The 16,633-nt window shown below is 31.7% G+C and overlaps 2 protein-coding genes and 1 long non-coding RNA gene across 3 annotated transcripts; all 3 read right to left on the bottom strand.

The window, feature by feature from the left end:
• Positions 1-7,917: 7,917 nt before the first annotated feature.
• LOC142221729 (guanine nucleotide-binding protein subunit alpha-14-like) lies at positions 7,918-9,291 on the bottom strand. The gene has a single exon (XM_075291513.1). The coding sequence runs from the start codon at positions 9,080-9,082 to the stop codon at positions 8,012-8,014; it is 1,071 nt and encodes a 356-aa protein (XP_075147628.1). The 5' UTR covers positions 9,083-9,291; the 3' UTR covers positions 7,918-8,011.
• A 3,813-nt stretch (positions 9,292-13,104) lies between these two features.
• On the bottom strand, positions 13,105-15,643 carry LOC142221727 (guanine nucleotide-binding protein G(q) subunit alpha-like). Its single transcript, XM_075291512.1, has one exon. It carries the CDS (start codon positions 14,356-14,358, stop codon positions 13,291-13,293), a length of 1,068 nt encoding a protein of 355 aa, XP_075147627.1. The 5' UTR covers positions 14,359-15,643; the 3' UTR covers positions 13,105-13,290.
• Positions 15,644-16,109: 466 nt separating this feature from the next.
• LOC142221726 (uncharacterized) lies at positions 16,110-16,428 on the bottom strand. Its single transcript, XR_012718199.1, has 2 exons — positions 16,361-16,428; positions 16,110-16,297 (listed from the first exon to the last, which is right to left on the bottom strand). It is a non-coding gene; the product is annotated as an uncharacterized LOC142221726 (long non-coding RNA).
• Positions 16,429-16,633: the final 205 nt, after the last annotated feature.

Below are 16,633 nucleotides of genomic sequence, written 5' to 3'. Positions count from 1 at the left end.
GTTCATATGTTAGAATATATTATGTTTGGGGCATGAATGTTTCATAAAAATAATATGTGTGGATGTTCGCGTAAATTAGTGGGAATCAATTACATGTTAACAAAAAAAAAAAAAAAAAACAATAATTCATGTCAAAATAAAACTAAAATTATTTACTAACATTTTTATTTTATATATCAATGTTTGTACGTGTGTAATTTTTTGGCAGTATATACTCAGCAATAGATATTTATGTTGTCGCTCACTTGATTTGCAATGTTCTAAAACAAAACAACCCAGCAAAAAAAGCGTCGCCAAAAAAGTAATGAAAATGTTCTTTTTGGATCCGGAAGTGGTGCAAAATTGACGCAGAAGCGATGAATTTAACATGCGCTTGTCATAGGACGGAAGTCCTCCATTTCAACAACCGTTGCACTGAATTTGCATCACTTCATTAGGTGTGATCCGAATTCAATGTTTTGGATGTAAATTAAAAAATTCTGTGATATTTTGTCAAATAAGTAATATTTATAATTTGTATATTTTTTAATGGATTCTAACGCTTGTCGGAAACGTTTGACCTCAAATATTATAAAAAATTCACAATTTTTTCAGCATTTTTTTCGACAAACTTTAAATGATTTGAACCATTTTATGAATTCTTATTATTTGAAACAAAACAAGTTAAAATTGCCCATTAAAAGTATTGAAAAACTAAGTTATAAAAAATTGAATTAAAAGAACTTTCTGGGTAGTTAAAATAAAGAACATCATTGGGAGTGCATCTTCTGGAAGTGTGTTTAAAATTGTGCCTTTGGAAGAACTTCCAAATGTTTTTGCTGGGATACTAACATTGTAAACATACACACACCTACTTACTTAAATATTTATTCCAAAGTAATGACAAACAAACTAGGTGAGCAACGAACATACAAAAATACTAACATTTTGATCTTCACTACACTTCGGCCTCGGCGAGATCATCGGCTTTGTTTTTAACTTCAAATCTTAGATTAAATATGTAAACATTTAAAGATTTTCAAACATTATGCTTTAATTTAACGAGGTGTTAACTAGGTGTAACTTGCATGCATAAAAAATTCTAATTAGAGAAATTTTTGAATATTCCAATGAATTTTGAAACTGGGTATTGAGATCAGACTGAAAATTATTCTTTTTTTCTGTTTTTGGCTGCTGAACAATCCAGATCGTAAAATAACCGAACTAATCCATAAACTTTTTTTCAGCAATTTGTGTTGAAACATTAGAGTATATACTTTGTTACTTAATAGGCTGGCGGATAAGTCTTCGGTCTAACAAAGAAAAACACATTTTTTGTCTAAATTCGTTGTTATTATTCAACATAGTTCCCTTCAAGAGCGATACAACGATTATAACGACCTTCCAATTTTTTGATACCATTTTGGTAGTACTCCTTCGGTTTTGCCTCAAAATAGGTCTCAGTTTCGGCGATCACCTCTTCATTGCAGCCAAATTTTTTTCCTGCGAGCATCCTTTTGAGGTCTGAAAACAAGAAAAAGTCGCTGGGGGCGATTTCGACCTTCAAACGCTCCAATAACGCCATATAATAGTCACTGTTGATGGTTTTCCCCTTCTCAAGATTATCGATAAAAATTATTTCATGCGCATCCCAAAAAACAGAGGCCATTACTTTGCCAGCGGACTTTTGAGTCTTTCCACGCCACCGTGGTGCAATGGTTAGCATGCCCGCCTTGCATACACAAGGTCGTGGGTTCTATTCCTGCTTCGACCGAACACCAAAAAGTTTTTCAGCGGTGGATTATCCCACCTCAGTAATGCTGGTGACATTTCTGAGGGTTTCAAAGCTTCTCTAAGTGGTTTCACTGCAATGTGGAACGCCGTTCGGACTCGGCTATAAAAAGGAGGTCCCTTGTCATTGAGCTTAACATGGAATCGGGCAGCACTCAGTGATAAGAGAGAAGTTCACCAATGTGGTATCACAATGAACTGAATAGTCTAAGTGAGCCTGATACATCGGGCTGCCACCTAACCTAACCTAACATGGTTGCAGGTTAAAATGTTACATGGTCGCCGCAAAAATAGCTCCTATCATATTATTTTGCTCTTCGAATACGATTGTGACAATCATGTTTCTTCTCTGGGTGTAGTGGCATACGAGGGCGGTTCGGAAAATTCTTAGTCTATCAATGGAAGAGAATAGTTAGTTTTTCAAAAATATTTTTATTTTTCAATATAATCTCCTGAAACCTCAATATACTTAGTCCAACGCTTTTCTAGCAAGTCTATCCCTTGATTAAAATAGTTTTCCTCAAGGTCTTCAAAATTGTTTACAACTGTAATTGCATCTTCATTTGAGGTAAAACGCTTACCAACAAGGAATTTTTTTAGATTTGGGAACAAGTAAAAGTCACACCCTTGTGCGCTGGTGCGTTGTCTTGATGAAAAATTATTTTTTTTTGTGTTGTAAGCCAGGACGTTTTTCTCGAATTTGTACATTTAATTGATCCAAAAGGTTGCAATAGTACTCTGAATTTATTATTTTACCCTTTTGCAGATAGTCAATCAATAAAATACCTTTGAAGTCCCAAAAAACCGTTGCCATAACCTTACCAGCCGCACCCAGAAAAAAGTGCCTTCGAAACTAAAGGAAAAAATTTTCATCAATATAGTTTATCCATTTTATTTCCATTAAGGTAAATTTTTGTGAAAAATAATAAAATTTACTCGTTTCAGTAAAAAAATCCTAAACTGTAAGCAGTTAGGAATAGTTCATTAACTAGAATAAGGCATGGAATTTTACTCATACTATTTTCTTCGCTGGGTATAAGAATTTACTACTGAAAAAGAAAATTTTATTCACCGATAACAAAGCATTCGTAAAAATAAACAAAAACCGAACTAAAACCAAGTTTCTTCAAAATTAGTACAAATTCTTATAAAATGATAATTGCGACTTCCTTTATAATAGAAAGTTTTTCATACATACGAACAACACTTGGCATAGAAAAATATTTTAGTTCATTCGTACTAAGAAGTATGCAATCCTTTCAAAACTTAAGGAAACACACTTGTTAGAATATAGGACATTTTCCTAAATTTCTATTGTCTACCTGTAATCGATACCTGTCATCGTAATCGATGTGTTTGCGCGTGGGTGTAATCGATATATTTGCGCGTCGGTTGTTTTTTTAGTTGGAATCGCGTTGTTTTGGTATACGGAGAGATTGTTAAAAAATAATATGGTAAAATAATATAATAAATAACAAATAAAATATATAAAATATTTGTTATTTTAAATTAGTGAGAAAAATTTTCGTTTTTTTAAATAAATCTATCAATGTTCGTGATAGTGTATAAAGAAAGAAAACACCAGCAGAATAACAACCCTTTCATTGGTCTTCATGTTGGAATCTTCAATTATCAGGTAATATTCAGTGACGCTAACGTTTTGCAACAAAAATGTTTTATGATTTTTTATATTCTTTAAGTTAAAATGAACTCATTGTGAAGAAAGTTGAACTTCGTATAGCGCCAAAGACATTTTTATTTGTTTGAACGATGTGATTTTCATAGAAATTAGGTAGAATGCATTCCATATATTAGTTAACATTTTCCTATATTTATGTACCACTATACTACAGAATGAAAAAATTTAACTGAATTGGACAAATCTTACATATTTGTTGTAAACCTTTTACTTCAAAATTAGAACTGCTTATCTTTGTTTTTAAATACAATTTTATTTATTTATATAGGCAATTTTTTCTTTAATAAAATACATGTTTTATTAATATATTAAATATATTTATTAAGAATCAACAGCATCGAAATATTAGTTTATTATTCCACTATTTCCAATTTCCATGTAATATTATCAACTGTAAAACGTAATTTTTTTCTTCTTGTTGTACCTTTCACTTTTAATAAGTTGCTGCCTAACGATTTTGTCCTCATTTTACTATTTCAATGCCTACAAATATAAAAAATCATAAACCAATTTGTTCACAAAAGGTTGAATGTTACCTGATGAATGAAGGGGCTGTTATTCTTTTGGTGTTTTCTTTCTTTGTAACCATCACGAACATTGATAGACTTATTGTTTGTTATTTATGTTTAATAATTTTCAAAAAAACGAACATTTTTCTCACTAATTTAAAATAACAAATATCTTATATATTTTATTTGTTATTTATTATATTATTTTACTATATTATTTTTTAACAATCTCTCCGTATACCATAACAACGCGATTCCAACTATAAAACAACCCACGCGCAAACATATCGATTACACCGATGACAGGTATCGATTACAGGTAGACAAAAGAAATATAGGAAAATTTCCTATTTTCTAACAAGTATGTTTCCTTGAGTTTTGAAAGGATTGAATACTTCTTAGTACGAATGAACTAAAATATTTTTCTATGCCAAGTGTTATTCGTATGTATGATAAGCTTTCTATAATAAAGGAAGTCAGAATTATCATTTTATAAGAAATTTTATTAAATTTGAGGAAACTTGATTTTAGTACGGTTTTTGTTTATTGTTACGAATGCTTTGTTATCAGTGAATAAAATTTTCTTGTTCAGTAGTAAATTCTTATACCCAGCGAAGAAAACAGTATTAGTAAAATTCCATGTCTTATTCTAGTTAATGAACTATTCTTAACTGCTTTCAGTTTAGGAGTTTTTTGCTGAGACAAGTAAATTTTATTATTTAACTCAAAAGTTTAACTTAATAGAAATAAAGTGGCTAAACTAAATTGATGAACATTTTTTCCTTTAGTTTCGAAGACACTTTTTTCTGGGTAGGGATTGTTCTTTTGTCTCTGGAGTATAAAATAAGGGTGGATCCATGTCTCATCAACAGTTATGAATCGACGCTTAAAATCCATTTTATTTCGCTTAAAACGATCCAAACAAGCTTGAGAAATGCGTTTTTGATCAACTGTTAACAAATGCGGCACCCATCTTGCAGAAAGCTTTTTCATCTGTAGTTCTTCATGCAAAATTAAATGGACTCGATCATTTGAGATGCCCATGATATTAGCAATTTCACGCACTTTTATTCGTCGATCATTTAATACCATATCATGCACTTTGGCTACAATTTCTGTTGCTGTTTTGGACGTCCACTACGTGGTTCACATTCAATGCGTGTACGACCACCTTTAAATTCAGCAACCCAATTTTTTACTGTTGCATATGAAGGAAAACTGTCACCTAACACATTCACCATATCATTATGAATTTCTTGTCCCGATAAACCTTTTTTATGTAAATATTTAATGACAGCACGCATTTCTAATTTTCCGTTGTAATAAAATTGCGGATGCGTCTTTTTTGAACACCTGTTTCTAAATGAAGGAGTTTCCAGATCGAAACAAAATTTAACATGTGTTCATAACAGAGATGGAAGTTTCCAAAACACTTAACTTTTTTCTGTTTATACCGCGCTTTTTGTGCTAGGCTAAGAAGTTTCCGAACTGCCTTCGTACTAACTCTGTAGGTGAAAAATCAACTATCTATATCTATCTATCTATATATATAAAATTCAAATTATGTTTGTTTATTTGTTTGTTTGTTTATTTGTATGTTCCGGGTTGGCGCGAAAACGGCTGAACCGATTTACTTGAAACTTTCAGAGATCATAGGGGACGTTCATGTGGTGAAAATAGGGTACCTCATTTTTTGACACCTGGTCGCGGAGGGGGACCTCCCCTTTGTCGGACTTTTTGAAAATTGGACCAAAGTTGACCGATTTGCTTTAAATTTTCATTGAAGGTTGGGGTTGGCAACTAGACAAAGATCCGCTACTTTATATTTCGATATTTGGTGGCGGAGGGGGACCTCCCCTTTGTTCGACTTTTTTTAAAGTACAGTGAAAAAACTAAAATTTTCTAAATTATCTGAGATTTAAAGAGAACATGCGGTGAGGTTATGGAATTAATATGGAGTACCTGATGATTTCATATGCGGACGGGGAGGGGGACCTCCCCCTTGCCTTACTTTTTGAAACTTGGAACAAAATTATACGATTTGCATGAAATTTTCATTGAATGTTGGGGTTGGTATCTAGACAAAAATCCGCTACATTATTTTTCGATATTTGGTCGGGGAGGGGGGGCACCCCTTTGCCCGACTTTTTTTTAAGTACAGTGAAAACAAAACTAAACTCCCCCGACTGAAATTTTACGGAAAAATGGGTGAGGTTATGAAATTTATATCAGGTTCCTGATTTTTTAATAAAAATAAAAAGGGCATAGGGAGACATCCGCTTCTCTTAAGTACATACAGAGAAACAATTAAACTTTACCGAGTTACTTGCAATTTACAGAGGACTGGGGAGAGATCGTAACCTCTGTCAACCGTAATAGTTGATACCTGATTTTGTGATTTTTGGACGGAAGAGAGGCCGCCCCTTTAGGCTTATAATTTGCTTGACATTTTCTGGGACGTTTACAAAAGATACGCTTTTCGACATTTGGTCGGGGAGGAGGTCCTCCTCTAAAACTGCAAAAAAAATGGCTCTATTAACCATGTTCCTTAATCTATATCTGTCCATAAAGCTCGAAAAATAATTGTATAATTAGATATAATGCAATTGGACGTCAATTGTCTGTTTCGGTATCAGGCTAACATGAAATATAAAAAAAATTAAGTTTTCTTGAAATTTACAAAGGAAGCGGGGGAAAAGGTTATAAATGAAGAGGCAACCTTCATTGCCCCACACTTGAAGGAAAGTTTCAAGAATTTTCAGGGAAGGTTAGGGGTGCTATTCACTACGGTGTTTGTCGATATTGTATCGGGGAAAGTGACGTCCCTTTAAAACAATAGAGCAAAAATTAAACATCTCCGATCTACTTGAAATTTACAGGGAACGTGGGAGGAGGTGATGAAATTTATACATGATTTTTAAATTAATATATGATTTTTCGATATCTGGTTGGGGAAGGGGAAAATTGAAATAAACTTTGTCGATTTACTTCGATAGAATTTATAGGGACCATTGAGTAGTTGCGAAATTAATATAGGGTACGGGATAGTCCGATGTCAGGTCAGAGTGGAGCGAAGGTGGGGAGAGAGTTCCCTTTTGTCGGTTTTTTCTCTTAAATTGAAAGTGGAGGGTTGTCCGTAAATGGGAACTCGGTATATAATTTTATGATTTTTGCACAGGCTTCTTTCTTCCAGACTTCTTATTAGTAAAGACAGGGTTCCCTTTTGTCCGTTTTTTTTTTTCTTAAGTTGAAAGTAGAGGGTTGTCCGTAAATGGGAACTCGGTACATAATTTTATGATTTTTGCACAGGCTTCTGCCAGACTTCTTTTTAGTAAAGAACTTAAATTTACATGAAATTTGCAGCCAACGTAGAGGGTGCATTATTTTCCAACATTTTAGCAAATGTTAATGTGGTAAAATTTTTTACTACTTTTGCCTTTTCCGATTTATTGGATGGGAAACAGTAATTCTTTGTGTGTTATTGTAATATAATGCTTAATTTTCAGATATGTTGAGGAGAAGGATACCTTTCCTTGACAAACCACACTTAAAATTCACAAGAAATATAGAAGAAGGTACACCCTCTCCCGCCGTATTTGTACCTATAAACGAAAAATCAAGTAGTCCGATTTGTTTAAAAGAATTCAAATCTTTTCGAATTTGTTTTCAGCACGAAGGATATAGTTGACTAAGTTAACGTAAAATGTTCCTCCAAATACGCTTCGGAAGGCGCAGCGAAGCGGGCCGAGTTACGCTAGTAGCTCCTAAATATGGAAATGAGATTTATCTCCTAAACCTATATCAATGATATCCGACAAATACCTATGTTTACTAATTCAGTAGGGGTGGTTTAGCGTATGATATTGTCGGACCCGCCCGACTTCCTACTTTACTTACTTGTTTTTTATATATGCTTATATAATAATCTAAAGTCAGATCTTTACAAACTTTCAGTTTTACTTCATTACACATCTAATATCAGTGATACACTACACTCATAGTAAATATTAATTAATTTTACAATATTAATATTTTAAAATAATCCAAATCGGTTCAAACGAGCACTTAGTATTGTATCTCTTACGGCATCAAATACCACTTTTATATTTTCTGTATCTGTAGCACAAGTGAAATGAGTATATAATCGTCTCTTGGGATTTACCCCTATAAACAGTTTATATATGAAATCTTTGGCCTCATCATAGTCATGTCTGCGCCCTTGGAAGGCGGGGAAGTATTTGTTTAAATCCGAATACATGATCTTTTCTCTCAATAGATCGATTTTATTGAAAAACAAGACTATGGAAGTTCCATCGAACCATTTATAGGATGAAATACTTTTAAAGACATTTATTGATTCCTCGAGACGATTTAAGGAGTCCGCTTCCGATAGAGTTTGGTCATACTCAGATATGGCGGTTAAAAATATTATGGCCTTGACGTCATCAAAACAATTTAACCATTTTTTTCGTTCCGATCGTTGACCACCTACATCGACCATTCGAAATTCAACATTTTTCACTTTAAATGTGTATTCAACCAATCCGGTGGTTGCCGCTCTCACATGCAGAATATCATCTTCAGTGGGTATATAGGATGGTGAGGATATGCGATCAATATTTTCCAAATAGTATTTGATGGAATCCACCAATTGATATTCACTGCGCCTCATATAGCACTCTTGGATGCCAGTATCTCTCCAAAGTTCCTCTATGGCCTTTACATACATGTCTATTAGACGATAAAATGTATCGAAATCAGCTGTTCTAATCAAAGTTGCATTTCTTCTGTTCGATTGTAATTCATAGTCGATATTAAAATAGCTCATAGCTTCTACCATCGTTTGCAAGGCGGTCAATATATTTTGCATGATTAATTTCATGTAGTTCCTCTTTTCATCGTCCGTAAAACCCTCACCATAGATTATACGCATTTGTCGTATAAATGTGGATTTTCCTGATTCTCCTGTACCCAGTAGTAACAATTTGATGCGGGTCTTTTCTTGTTGCTTACTTCTTTGTATAGATTCATCTATTTGTCGACTTATCTCTTTATTGTGTCTTTCCTGGCTCGTTAAAAAACAATTTAGACAACAACACTCCATGTTTATGCAGGTAGTGGCTAAGGTTTTACGGGACTCGTGTCGGATACTATTTCTGCACTCTTGTAGGTATTGTAATCTCCTTAGATTAATTTTTCATACGATTAAATCTAAAATTAAGTTAGCAAGCGACCGTTTGACTTTATTGTAGACATTACTAATTTCACAATATAAATGAGTTTCGTATTTATTACTCTCGAACGAATTCAATGATGCCCGCTTATGAGTAATATTAGTTGTATATAAGGGTGTTTCGAAATAGCTGATAAAAAGTCAACGACAATTTTTATAGTTGATTTAACTTTTTTATGATTCGTGAAAATTAGTTAATATCACTTACATTTTGCCAAATTTTGGACAATTTTCAATATTTTAATTAGTTTTTCCTTATTTTAATGGTATGAACTAAATAAGAAAAAAAATTGTACGAATGAAGTACACCCTTTTACAAAATTCGAAATTCACCATTCACAATTTTTCGAAATTTTCTAAAATGAATAAATTTAGCGAAATTGTGAATTTCTTAATATCGTAAAGATGTTTCAACAATTTTAACACCCATTTCTTTCAAATATGAAATTTTTTTAAGAACAGAAAAAATTTCTAATTTTTAATACATTTTCGTCAAGTATTAATTTATTTGAATTTATTATTGTAATGTAAATTTGTTTAATTATATATATATATATATATATATATATATATATATATATATATTATTGAAATTCAAATAAAATAATTAATAACAAATGCAACATTGCCAACTAGACTCTCCAAAGCCTTTTGGTCCTTAGAAATGCATGATATTGTAAACTTTATGAATTTTTTAAAAACAATAAAATAAAATAATAAATTGGTATTTTGTTTAATTTAATTTATATAATGTGTTTGTATTTAATGACCCTTAATTTAAATAAATAGTATGCAAATTATTATACTTTCAATGCTTACTTAATATCAAGAAAATATTTATGTTTTAAAGAATTTGCCTTTAAATTAACTTGAGGATATAATATTCTTGATTTAAACTTTTTGAAATTAACAAAACGTGTTTTAGTTGTAATATACTAAACATAATTTCGATTTTTAAACTGGCTTTCTAGGTTTATTTTTTAAACTGTCACTTATTGGTTTGTAAATACATACATAAAGGGTGATTTGTTAAGAGCTTGATAACTTTTTTTTTAAAAAAAAACGCATAAAATTTGCAAAATCTCATCGGTTCTTTATTTGAAACGTTAGATTGGTCCATGACATTTACTTTTTGAAGATAATTTCATTTAAATGTTGACCGCGGCTGCGTCTTAGGTAGTCCATTCGGAAAGTCCAATTTTGGGCAACTTTTTCGAGCATTTCGGCCGGAATAGCCCGAATTTCTTCGGAAATGTTGTCTTCCAAAGCTGGAATAGTTGCTGGCTTATTTCTGTAGACTTTAGACTTGACGTAGCCCCACAAAAAATAGTCTAAAGGCGTCAAATCGCATGATCTTGGTGGCCAACTTACCGGTCCATTTCTTGAGATGAATTGTTCTCCGAAGTTTTCCCTCAAAATGGCCATAGAATCGCGAGCTGTGTGGCATGTAGCGCCATCTTGTTGAAACCACATGTCAACCAAGTTCAGTTCTTCCATTTTTGGCAACAAAAAGTTTGTTAGCATCGAACGATAGCGATCGCCATTCACCGTAACGTTGCGTCCAACAGCATCTTTGAAAAAATACGGTCCAATGATTCCACCAGCGTACAAACCACACCAAACAGTGCATTTTTCGGGATGCATGGGCAGTTCTTGAACGGCTTCTGGTTGCTCTTCACTCCAAATGCGGCAATTTTGCTTATTTACGTAGCCATTCAACCAGAAATGAGCCTCATCGCTGAACAAAATTTGTCGATAAAAAAGCGGATTTTCTGCCAACTTTTCTAGGGCCCATTCACTGAAAATTCGACGTTGTGGCAGATCGTTCGTCTATTCATGATGAAATGTCAAAGCATACTGAGCATCTTTCTCTTTGACACCATGTCTGAAATCCCACGTGATCTGTCAAATACTAATGCATGAAAATCCTAACCTCAAAAGAATCACCCTTTATATCCCAAAAATAAAATAAAAATTCGATAAATGACAACTGTATCCTATTTTCATTTTGTTTTTAAAAAGCGAAGGATGAATTAAGATGAATTGGAATTTTCATACGATTTAGCGTTTTGTTTTGGGAACTTGAATTTGAGTCAACATTTAATGATTGTGTACACGGTTGAAAAAGACTGTTTTTCATATGTTTGGCTATAAACATTATATGTTTGGAACACAAATTTTTAAACACAATATTTTTGAGTGCAAGCATATAATGTTCATAAACTAGCACAACATGTTTGGGACATATATGTTAATATGTTAGAACATATTATGTTTGGGACATAAAATGTTTGTAAATATAATATGCTTGGATGCAAACATATATTAATTTAGAAATAGCCTATAAACATATATGTGTTTAGTAGCTTGGAGCGCTATTTAACAGGGAGCGATATTGAATTAAGTTGGGGGTTGTTGCTTGTTATTACAAAATTAACATTTTATTTTCCCTTGGGCAATTGATCAGCTACTTCTTTGATCCTTACAAACTGTGTGGTCCGCTGTTCGAATCCCCGTCCGGCAAAAGGTAAAATTAAAATAAAAAAAATCATAAAATTGAATAATTTCTTCTACAATGTTTGTATTACAGAAAAAGGTGCTAAGAACTAAAAAATCTCGTGGAAGTGAGAAAGATGTGAGGGAATATACAATTAGGCAGAAACAAAATTTTGAGCATTCAGGTCGAAAACCTATGTTGTTAGCACCTTTATTACCTGTTTATTTTCATAATTCATTATGATTGTAAATAATAAATAAATAAATAAAATTTTGAGCACAATATTGTTTGGGAGAATTTTTTTTTAAGCATATAATATTTTTGGGTGCAAAATGCTTCCAAACATATTATATGTTCACATAATAACATATTGTTTTTTGGAAGACAACATTATTGAATTTGGATGCAAAAATACAAAATGTTTGGAACTTAGACTACCCAAACATATATTGTTTAGACCAAAATGCTTTCAAACATATTATATATTGGAAGAGATCAAACATATAAATGTTTGGGCAATACCCAAAAATGTATATGCTTGAAGCAAAATATGTTTGGGAGTATATGTTACAGAAGCGATTTTTTGTGAGGGTGTATATAGAAACTAATTGTTTCCCAACAACATTTTCAATTATATGTTTATTTGGAAATATATTATAATTTTATTATCTTTTATTGAAATAATAATTTAATTGAAATAAAAAATTGACATTTTTTTAAGTTAATTGTATCAGTTAATTTTTTAATCGATCATGTTTACAACTACAATTAACTTTTTAATTGGAAATTTTGGAGATATTTTTTGTCAACATAAATATTTTTTGTTTTCAATAACGAAAATAATTAATTCAACTAATTTTTAATTGAAATGTCTTCATTCACAAAAATGATAGTATCAATCAGCAAAGTTTATTCAAAAATTAAATGATGTAATTAAAAATTGATTGATACAATTCCATTTTGTGATTGATTAAAAAAAATTATAGAATTTATTTTTTAAATTCAATTAAAATTTTAATTGGAGAAATATTGATGATACTTTTTTCTGTGTAGGAATACAAAAGTCGAAATTAAATTTTCAAATAATCGATCTTTTATCGAAAAAAGTTGAAAAGTCGAAGTCAACTTTTCATAAATTTGCATTTCTTGAAAATGGAGTCAAAAAGTAGCCAATGTTATGTAGCTCATTTTATGCTGATAATTCATTAAAAATTTCAAAGCCGTAACGTCAAATTCGATTTCGGAGTTAAAATTTTAAAAATTTGAAAAATCGATATTTCCAAGTTTGGAAAAATGTCCCAAAGTCGAGTTTTTTCAAATTTTGATAATTCTCAATACAAACCCTACAATAAACTCAAAAACCGCAAATGAAAAAATTTACTCAATTAAAAGGGGATTTCCAGTGTACTTGTCTTATTTATTTTGCTAAACATAAATAAAGTGTGGTCACAATTTCTCTTTGCGTTGTATTTTTATCCTACATGCGGTACAATGCACTTTTTTCAATCGATCTTTATATTAAATTATCCCAGACTCGTATAAATGGTACACTTGAAATTATCATATATATTTTTCATTTTTTTCAGAGAGTACCAAATGTATTCAAATTTTCATATACAATGGTATCTCGAACAATATCAAAAACCATTCTCATATTTTGTGTGTCCGTGGCGCAAGTGTAATGTGTATAGATTCGCCTTCCCGGAACGATATCAATGAACATTTTTGTAATAAACTCTTGAGCCGCTACATGATTATGTTTGGGCCCATGAAAGGTAGGGAAGTATTTATCTAAATGCGAGTACATTATCTTCTCCGACAACAAATCGATTTTATTGAAAAATAAAATAAGGGATGTTTTACTGAACCATCCATACGATGCTATACACTTGAAAACATTTATGGACTCCACAAGACGATTTAGTTGATTCCTTTCGGCTAGCGTTTGATCGTATTCCGATATTGCGGTCAAAAAGATAATTGCTCGGACATCGTCAAAACAATTTAACCATTTTTTTCGTTCCGATCTCTGACCACCTACATCGATCATGCGGAATTGAACTTTTTTAAATTTTAACGTATACTCAACAATTCCAGTGGTAGGTATTCGTACATGTAGGATATCATTGTTGCTGGGTAAATATGATGCAGCGGCAATACGATCAATATTTTCCAAATAGTATTTAATGGCATCTATCAATTGATATTCGCTTCGTCTCATGTAACACTCTTGAATACCGGCGTCACTCCAAAGATCCTTCATGGGTCTTAGATATATGTCGATTAGACGATAGAAGGTCTCCAAATCTGCTGTTTTAATCATTCTCGCATTTTTGATATTGCATTGATGTTGGTAGTCGACATTAAAGTAACTCATGGCACCAACCATAGCTTGCAGGGCGGTCAAAATATTTTCGAAAATTATTTTGATGTAATTCTTTCTTTCCTCAATTGAAAATCCTACATCGTAGATTATACGCATTTGTCGTAAAAATGTTGATTTACCAGATTCTCCAGTACCCAAAAGCAATAATTTAATACGATTATGATCATGTCTTTTACTTTTCTTGATCGATGCATTTATTTGCCTATTTACTTGTCTGTTCTGACGTTCCGCGTCCGTTAAGCAGCAATAAAGGCAAAATTCCATTACGACGAAAAGGTCCCGTGTGCTAATTTTGAATTCTTCACATTAAATTCAATACATTCGGATGTCTAGATATATGCGAACATTACTAATTTTACGATATAAATGCGATTATTCATTTACAATGGCCATTTACAAGTGTGCAAGCATGAGTATATATTTATATCTTTCACCATTACTGTGGTAGAGGGTATAATAAGTTTAGTTGTTTGTACACACAAAAAATTATCACCGAAATTTTTTCAATAAAACACTTAATTGAGTTCGGAGAATGATTCAATTAATTATTTAATCAAATCCGAATAAAAATCAATTAAAATAAGATTGATATTCGTTACGTTTCCAATTAAAATATTAATTGATTCAATTAATTTCTTAATCAATTCGGAAACAATTTTCAATTACAAACTTGATAGAACAATTTTCCGTTCGCAATTACACATGTGATTGATTCAATCACCTTTGTGATTGAAATTGAATAATTTTGAGCTATGGAGAGAAAGAGCGAAAAGAGAACAAGAGAATGTGTATTTATTCAACAACGTATGATGGAGAGATCAGTCTGTGGAAGTAACTCGTAACGAACGGTTGGGTTTTTGTTTTTCGCGTAAATTGAAAAACATGATTGGCGACATTCTGTCTGCTGCATTCGAAATGTGTGCATAACAAATCATAGCTAGTTATTTTTCGAAATAACTAAAGTTCTATTGAATCCTGTTTAAATTAAACGGACTAAAATATTTTTAATTCATTTCCTTTAGTGAGCAATTTTGTTTCGTCAATTGGTCAATCAATCAACTCCATAATTTTAATAATAAATCATCTAGTATAAGAACATTTTTGCAATCAAAAGGTAAGTACGTTATTGATCTTTTAAAATTGCATTTATTCACTCCTAATTTTCTTAAAACCGATAAAACGATTCACTTTCAAGTTGCGAAATAGCGTTAGCATTTGTTTTACCTGGCTTTTTCAGGTTGAATCCAAGCAGATAGCAGTATATATGACCTGATGAGCTACATTACAATCTCGACGTAATGGAAAAAATCTTCCTTTTGGATTTAAAAATATGAAAAATGTGAAAAAATATTTTTTGATTTCCAGAATTTGCAAAGTAAAGGAAAGGAATTGCTACACCCAAAGAAATTTGTTAGTAGGGACAGCAGAAAAGTCTGCTAAAACAGCAGAAAGTCTGCTGAAAAAGGGACAGCAGTCATTGTTTGCTGAAATAGCAAACATTTCCTGATATTTTTGAAGCTAGATTACACTAAAACATGTTTTATTTTGGCTAAAATAAATAAAAATGTCAACTTAGGAGCTACCCTAACATAATTAAAACAATAGTTTATGAATATCTATAGTATTCGACCAAAAATCTGAATATTTATAAAATTGAGGCATAACAGCAAACAAAATGTTTGTTGGTCGTATTTAGGAGCTTGCACGCTCACAAAAAAATCGCTTCTGTAACATATACTCCCAAACATATTTTGCTTCAAGCATATACATTTTTGGGTATTGCCCAAACATTTATATATTTGATCTCTTCCAATATATAATATGTTTGAAAGCATATTGGTCTAAACAATATATGTTTGGGTAGTCTAAGTTCCAAACATTTTGTATTTTTGCATCAAAATTCAATAATGTTGTCTTCCAAAAAACAATATGTTATTATGTGACCATATAATATGTTTGGAAGCATTTTGCACCCAAAAATATTATATGCTTAAAAAAAATTCTCCCAAACAATATTGTGCTCAAAATTTTATTTATTTATTTATATATTTACAATCATAATGAATTATGAAAATAAACAGGTAATAGGTGCTAACAACATAGGTTTTCGACCTGAATGCTCAAAATTTTGTTTCTGCCCAATTGTATATTCCCCCACATCTTTCTCACTTCCACGAGATTTTTTAGTTCTTAGCACCTTTTTCTGTAATACAAACATTGTAGAAGAAATTATTCAATTTTATAATTTTTTTTATTTTAATTTTACCTTTTGCCGGACGGGGATTCGAACAGCGGACCACACAGTTTGTAAGGATCAAAGAAGTAGCCGATCAATTGCCCAAGGAAAAATAAAATGTTAATTTTGTAATAACAAGCAACAACCACCAACTTAATTCAATATCGCTCCCTGTTAAATAACGCTCCAAGCTACTAAACACATATATGTTTATAGGCTATTTCTAAATTAATATATGTTTGCATCCAAGCATATTATATTTACAAACATTTCATGTCCCAAACATAATATGTTCTAACATAT

Source organism: Haematobia irritans, chromosome 1, assembly GCF_050003625.1.
Source record: "Haematobia irritans isolate KBUSLIRL chromosome 1, ASM5000362v1, whole genome shotgun sequence".
NCBI classification, from domain to species: Eukaryota; Metazoa; Arthropoda; class Insecta; order Diptera; family Muscidae; genus Haematobia; species Haematobia irritans.
Note: the sequence above shows the minus strand (reverse complement) of the source record. Positions and strands in the feature narration are given on the sequence as shown.

Bases quoted from the DNA above. Each gene is read 5' to 3' on its own strand.
- LOC142221729 (XM_075291513.1), bottom strand. From the start codon at position 9,082: ATGGAGTGTTGTTGTCTAAATTGTTTTTTAACGAGCCAGGAAAGACAC.
- LOC142221727 (XM_075291512.1), bottom strand. From the start codon at position 14,358: ATGGAATTTTGCCTTTATTGCTGCTTAACGGACGCGGAACGTCAGAAC.